Consider the following 7080-nt stretch of genomic DNA (forward strand, 5'->3'; position numbering starts at 1 on the left):
GTTTATTAAATATTATGCCCTTTAAAAGACTTGTTGCACCTGAATTCAAGCAGGGCAGCACATTTCATGTGCCGAGTGACATGTTCAGTGAAACAAAATTAATGTAAAACGTCTTTAACCCCTTAAGGACCAAACTTCTGGAATAAAAGGGAATTATGACATGTCACACATGTCATGTGTCCTTAAGGGGTTAAAAAGGCAGCACAGGGAAAGTGCCTGCCTGCAGTGTGGTGAAACACAGTAAGCAGGCGAACACTTTTCTTAAAGGGTAACAAGGAAGGCAACAAAGCAGGATAAAAAATAAAACAAACAAGACAACACAAGAGAACACAGGAAAATAAAAGAGAAATTAAACTAGAAAAACGAAGCAAGACGCTTGAAATTCATGTTGAGTATCACAGAAAATGTGTTGCCTTTGGAAAAACATGTCAAATCAGAGGTTAAGCAGGGCAGCACTTTTCATGTGAAGAACAACAGTGTGTATTTGCTTAAACTGTGACACCAATCTACCTACCTACCTACGTACTTCTAATGAAAAAATAGTTTACAACCACTTCAGTGACATTAAGTAAAAAAAATTTTTTTAAACTCAAGACGAAGAAGAATGTAAGCATATAAGCTGTATATCTTTGAGGCAAAGTCAATTTGAATGCAATGTTATGAGAATCTGATATTAGGGCTATACTTTGAACTGAAACCTTATTGGGAAAACTCTGCAAATCTCTTTCCTTGGCCTCCCAATGCTCCTCTGACCTCACAGTGCTGCTCTGCCATCTCTATGCTCCTCTCAGCTGGCAGTGCAGCCACTGCTTCACTTAGTCATTGCACTGCATAGCAGCCAACTGAATAGGACGCTAAGAGAGCAGTAGCAAATTCATTATTTGGTATTACACAGATATTGATACCAGCTAAATATATAATCATGGCTGGACAACAGCCTAAGAAGGGTGAACCCTCTGAGCGCCAGGAGAAAGAACACCACCCCTGCATAATATGGACTGGGGGTTCAGAAAAAACAGTGGTGAAATTTCAAGCAGAAGGCGCAACTGGAAAGGTATGCCTGCGTGAGGTGGGAGAACGCTACCACCTGGCATACAAGATGGCTCGTATCGGGAATAGCCCGGTCAGCACAATGCTATCTGCTCATGGGTTTCAGAAAGTGGAAGCCAGCAGTAGCAATTTCAATTTGAGGTGGACAGGACCATACAATAATGCTTCTGTCTTTGCAAATCTTTCCAAAAATCAGAAAATCAACCACTTCCCCAATTCTATGGAGTTGGGACGCAAGGATCTACTCTGCAAAAACATTCAAACCCTGAAGAAGAAACATGGGGCTCAGACATACAACTTCCTACCCCAGAGTTATTTACTTCCCAAAGATAACCAGGAATTTTGCAAAGTTATTTCCAAGGATCAAGGCCCGTGGATCTCAAAGCCTGTCTCTGCATGTCAAGGTCGCGGAATTCAGATTATCAATTCCTTCTCTCAAATAAACAGAAGGGAAAAGCTCCTAGTGTCACGCTATATAAAAAATCCACTTCTTGTTGACGGATTTAAATTTGACCTACGCCTCTTTGTACTGGTCACGTCATATGATCCACTAATTATTTACCTATATGAAGAGGGTCTGACAAGGTTTGCCACCGATAAATATAAACCAACTGAGGAGAACATGAAAAATCAATATATGCATTTGATGAACACCAGCATAAACAAAGCAAATGCAAACTATGTGAGATCCACAAATCCGGAAGTGGAAAATCACGGCAGTTTATGGAGCATGGGTGCATTGCTGCGTCACCTAAAGGGATTGGGAAAAGACACAGCCACGTTCATGTCTAAAATAGAAGAGCTTGTTATTAAGACCATAATATCGGCAGAAGGCTCTATTGGCTCAGTGTTTCAAGGAACTCTCGCTCACAGAAGAAAGTGTTTTGAGTTGTATGGCTTCGATGTCCTAGTTGATGAAACCTTAAAGCCCTGGCTGTTGGAAGTTAATCTGATGCCGTCGCTGGTTTCTGATGGACCCCTTGCGTTAAAAATCAAGGCAAATCTGCTTGCAGACACGCTGACATTAATTGGTGTGCAGTGTCAAAATACCCAGCAGAATATGGACAAAGAAGGGCCCACAATAGCTTCAAAAGTGAAAGCAGGATATCAAAAGACAGCTGCTGGACAGACCGAATCCTCCCTCTTCCAAGAGAGGATGAAGATAATTTGCGAGGTCAAGGAAGAGGAAGAGAGAAGAGGTAGTTTTATTCGAATCTTCCCCCACAAGGAGACATGGAAGCGATATAGCAATTTATTGACATACAAATCATTTAATAACATGCTGGTTTGTCATCTTTTTACAAAGAAGCCATCAGAGCCGGGATCCAGCAGTAGTGGACTTGGGCAACACTCTGCGTTGTATGGGGGAAAGCTGCTGCCACTGCGGACAAACCATGAGATGGCACTAGGTCAAGGCCGTCCATCTCATAGTAGAGCAACTCCCAAGGATGTGAGGATACCCCTTAAAAACATTCAGCCTCGCCATCTGCATGCAGTGAAGACATCAGATCAAAAAGCCAGCAGTGTTGGTGTTGGGCAGCACTCTGTGCTGCGTGGGCAAAAGCAGCCATCACTGCAGACAAAGAAGTCACTCAGTCCTTTAAGATCTTCTCACATGAGCAGTGAAAGAGCTTCCAATGAGGTAGAGAGACAAAGAATGCCCACTTTAGTGAAATGCAAACATTTAGATAACATTCAGCCTCACCATCTTCTAGCAACAAAGCTGTCAGAAAAAAAATCCAGCAGTAGTGGACCCTCGGCGCTCTATCAGCGAAAGCTGCCGCCATTGAAGACGAGTAGGCCTGTGGATGATGTTTTGACGCTCAAGCAAGTTACTCAAATTAATAGTAAAAAAGACTGCACACAAAAATCTGGGTATAGGTCAGTCAGTCCATCTAAAGTATTTCACCAGAGCAGCGAAAGATTTCCCAAGGACATCGGGAGACAGGGACTATGTGGCATCAGGGACTCTAGCAAGGACTCAGGAAGCATAAGACCAATTGATCCACAGCCTCCTGTTCTGGAGTCCAGCCTTAAGTCAACTGCCAGAGCAAACATCAAATCTCTTCACCACCAGAGCAAGATGTTAGCAAGAAGAGGACCCAGTGAGCTATTAAACATCGTCACTGGCTTTTCGTCTACCTATCCAAATCTTTGTGCGGAACTCAAACGCCTATAGTGGGACCAGGATGCACCCGAATCTGACACAAAACCAAAAACAGGTACAATATTACAATGATATGTCTGCTTTTAGTCTGACAGACAACACCAAAAACATGAATTAAGACAAAATGTTAATATCTGTTAGACATTTATTTCAGCTATTGTAAAAGCTAATCTTATATTTATCCATAATATATTACTATTCCATATTGCATATGTAGAATTCCCCATGGATAGCTAGCATCTTGATTGTAAAATCTATTTTATGTGGCATGGGTTTACCATTTTTTCTTTCTTTTTTTTTTTATAACCTAAGGATGAGCTGATTGGGGGGACTAGAAGAAGAGGATTAAGAAAATAATCTTCTGGATCTTTGTGGTCCGAATGTGCCTGGAGCTTCTTTACTATCAAAGCCAGGTAAGACTGGTAGTAGTATTTCTACTGCTCAGTTAGCCAGAGACAGACAGACCTCAACCTGTGCTGACCCTGACCGTAGCGCTTAAAGGGAAACTATAGTGCTAGGAATACAAAGTTGTATTCCTAGCACTATAGTACCCTATAGTGCCCCATTCCCACACGCTGCCCCTCAGCAGCGCAGAAAGGGTTAAAAGCCCTTTTGTCACTTACCTGATTCCAGCCCGATGCCCCATCGGTGCTGCGTCAGGCTCTGCCTCCTCTCCTCCTCCCCCGACATTGGGTACCTAAAGTGCATGCGCGGCGATCGCATTATAATTACAATTGTAGGGTTAAACTGACAGGGACATTGCACCCAGACCACTTCAATGACCCTCGTTTCCCAGGCATTTTACTATTGTTTATTTATTTCCTATATTTAATAAAGCGTATACACACTGTTGCTATACACATGAAAAGCGTGGCCCTGCTTCACCTCTGGTTTGACAAGTCTTTCCAAGGGCAGCACATTCCATGTGATGCTCAAGGTGAATTTCAAGCATTGTTTTTTTTTTTTAGTTTAATTTATCTTTTATTCTTTTGAGTTCTCTTGAGTTCTTTGAGTTCTCTTGCGGTGTTGTCTTTTTGTTTTATGTTTTACCTTGCACTAATGCCTTTCTTGTTTCCCTTCAAGGAGCACAAGGAAAGTGCTAACCTGCTTACAGTGTTTCACCACATTGCGGACACATACTTACAAACAGGTACAATTTTACAGTGATATGACTCGAGTTGTTTGTAAGACAAAACCAAAAGCATGAATTAAGACAAAATATTAATATCTGTTAGACCTACAGCTATTGTAAAAGCTAATCTTACATTTATCCATAATATATTTCTATTCCATATTGAGTATGCAGAATTCTCCATGGATAGCTAGCATCTTGTGTATAAAATGTTTTGTATGAGGCATGGGTTTTTATTTTTTTCATTATTTTTTTTATAAAATTAGTATGAGCTGATTATATGGATAATAAGAATATAATCTTTAGAGCTATGTGGTTCATAAACTGTGGCTCTATCGAATGTGCCTGGGCATCTTTACCAGCAAAGCCAGGTAAGGCTCTAGTAGTAGCATTTTTACTGTTACCCAGAGACAGGCAGACCTCAACCCGTGCTGACCCTGACCTGGGCGTTTAAAGGGGAACCGTCACCTCCCAAGCGTTTTACTATTATATTTACTTATTTCCTATATTTAATAAAGCATATGCACGCTGTTGCTCTTCACATGAAACGTGCTGCCCTGCTTAACCTCTGGTTTGACAAGTCTTTCCAAGGGCAGCACATTTTATGTGATGCTCAACGTGAATTTTAAGTGTCTTGCTTTTTTTTTTTTTTTAATCTTTTGTTTTCTTGTGTTCTCTTGTGGTGGTCTTTTTGTTTTATTTTTTATTCTGCACTAATACCTTTCTTCTTTCCCTTCAAGGAGCACAAGGAAAGTTCTAACCTGCTTTGAATGCGTCTTTACCAGCAAAGCCAGGTAAGGCTCTTGTAGTAGCATTTCTACCGTTCAGTTACCCAGAGACAGAGAGATCTCAATCTGTGCTGACCCTTACCTGAGAGTTTAAAGTGGAACATCACATCCCAGGCGGTTTACTGTTCTGTTTTCTTATTTCCTATATTTAATAAAGCATATACACGCTGTTGCTCTTCACATGAAACGTGCTGCCCTCTGGTTTGACAAGTCTTTCCAATGGCAGAACATTTTATGTGATGCTCAACGTGAATTTCAAGCAGCTTACTTTTTTGTTATTGTTTATCTTTTGTTTTCTTGTCTTTTCTTGTTATGTTGTCTTTTTTTGTTTTATTTTTTATTCTGCACTAATACCTTTCTTCTTTCCCTTCAAGGAGCACAAGGAAAGTTCTAACCTACTTTGAATGCGTCTTTACCAGCAAAGCCAGTTACCCAGAGACAGAGAGATCTCAATCTGTGCTGACCCTGATCTGAGCGTTTAAAATAGAACCGTCACCTCCCAGGCATTTTACTATTCTGTTTACTTATGTCCTATATTTAACAAATATGTTCTTGTGAGGTCTGACAAACAAAATTAAATACAGAAATGAACAGTACTGAGTTTAACTGGGACAGTGCTGTGGTTAGTATTCCTTTTTATCTGAGGTTGTGACTTTTACGGTGGTCCATATTATAATGCAGGGCTTGACAAATTTGCTTTGAATCTAGGAGCCAGCTAAAAAAGTTAGGAGCGAGATTTTTTAAAATCTTACAAAGCTTTATATTCAACAAAAAAATTCAATTCTTAAAGGGACACTATAGTCACCAGGACCACTACAGCTTAATGTAGTGGTTCTGGTGCCCATAGCCTGTCCCTGCAGACTCTTCAATGTAATCACTGGTGAATAAAAACACAATTCCCTTGTGAATGGAAGGGTCTGGCCACCTAAACACACACACACACATCATGACAGACAGACACACATATAACCATGAAAAACAGACATGCACACACACCATGACAGACAGAAACACACATACCATTACAGACAGAAACACACATGCATCCCATGAAAGACAGACACCATGACAGACACACAAACACATACACCATGACAGACACGCACACACACACCATGACATACACTCACACTGACAGACATACACATTCACACATTATTGCTTGTTTTAATACCCGTGGGATCCAGCGGGCGGCATGCTGGGGGATCGTGCAGGCGAGGGGCAAGTTGGGGGATTTTGTAGGAAGGCCGCTTCCTGGGTGGTCGTGGAGGTGGGCGGCTAGCTGCGACCACCCAGGAAGCCGCCCGCCACCACCACCACCACCCAGCAAGCCACCTTTTACAAAATCCCCCAGCTTGCCGTTGGCCGCCCGCCTGCCTTGGAGTTAAGAGGCTTGCAAATTCCAGGCGCCAAGGTAAAATTCCTAGGCGCCATAATTTGTTGAGCCCTGTGGTAATGCAAAAGGTATGTATTGGAATCTAAGTTTTAATCTAGGAAGACGAATAGTGTTTGCCACTAACTATTTTCTTTCTTTTTATTTAGTCAGGAACAAGCAAAAGGAGGATGACGATGACGTGACGATAACTAAAAAGCTGCAATATACATTTTCAAATGCCCTGGGATGTCACCTGGATGATAAGACTGTTTGCCAGCTGGATCGTGTGTGCTGGATGAACATCTCCCATCAAATACCAACCTTTTAAATTAAACTGCTACCGACCTTGTCCCAGGTAGAATTGGTCTGGGCAAGTTTAGAATCTCTGATTTGGATGATGAGTAATTCATCCCCATGTACGTGTAAGGTGTAATTTTATTTCATGTGAGCATTATCGTATAATAAAATGCCTTTATTGACAGACTGCAATCTGTATCATTGCATTTATATATAAAATATGCATTTGAATGCGAGTGTTAAAATAAAAGCTATTAGAAATGCCCACATT

At 41.2% G+C, this 7080-nt stretch overlaps 1 protein-coding gene across 1 annotated transcript; it reads left to right on the plus strand.

Moving 5' to 3' along the window:
* Positions 1–922: 922 nt before the first annotated feature.
* On the plus strand, positions 923–3229 carry LOC134612245 (tubulin polyglutamylase TTLL5-like). Its single transcript, XM_063456593.1, has one exon. The coding sequence runs from the start codon at positions 923–925 to the stop codon at positions 3227–3229; it is 2307 nt and encodes a 768-aa protein (XP_063312663.1).
* Positions 3230–7080: the final 3851 nt, after the last annotated feature.

This window comes from Pelobates fuscus, chromosome 5, assembly GCF_036172605.1.
Source record: "Pelobates fuscus isolate aPelFus1 chromosome 5, aPelFus1.pri, whole genome shotgun sequence".
NCBI lineage: Eukaryota > Metazoa > Chordata > Amphibia > Anura > Pelobatidae > Pelobates > Pelobates fuscus.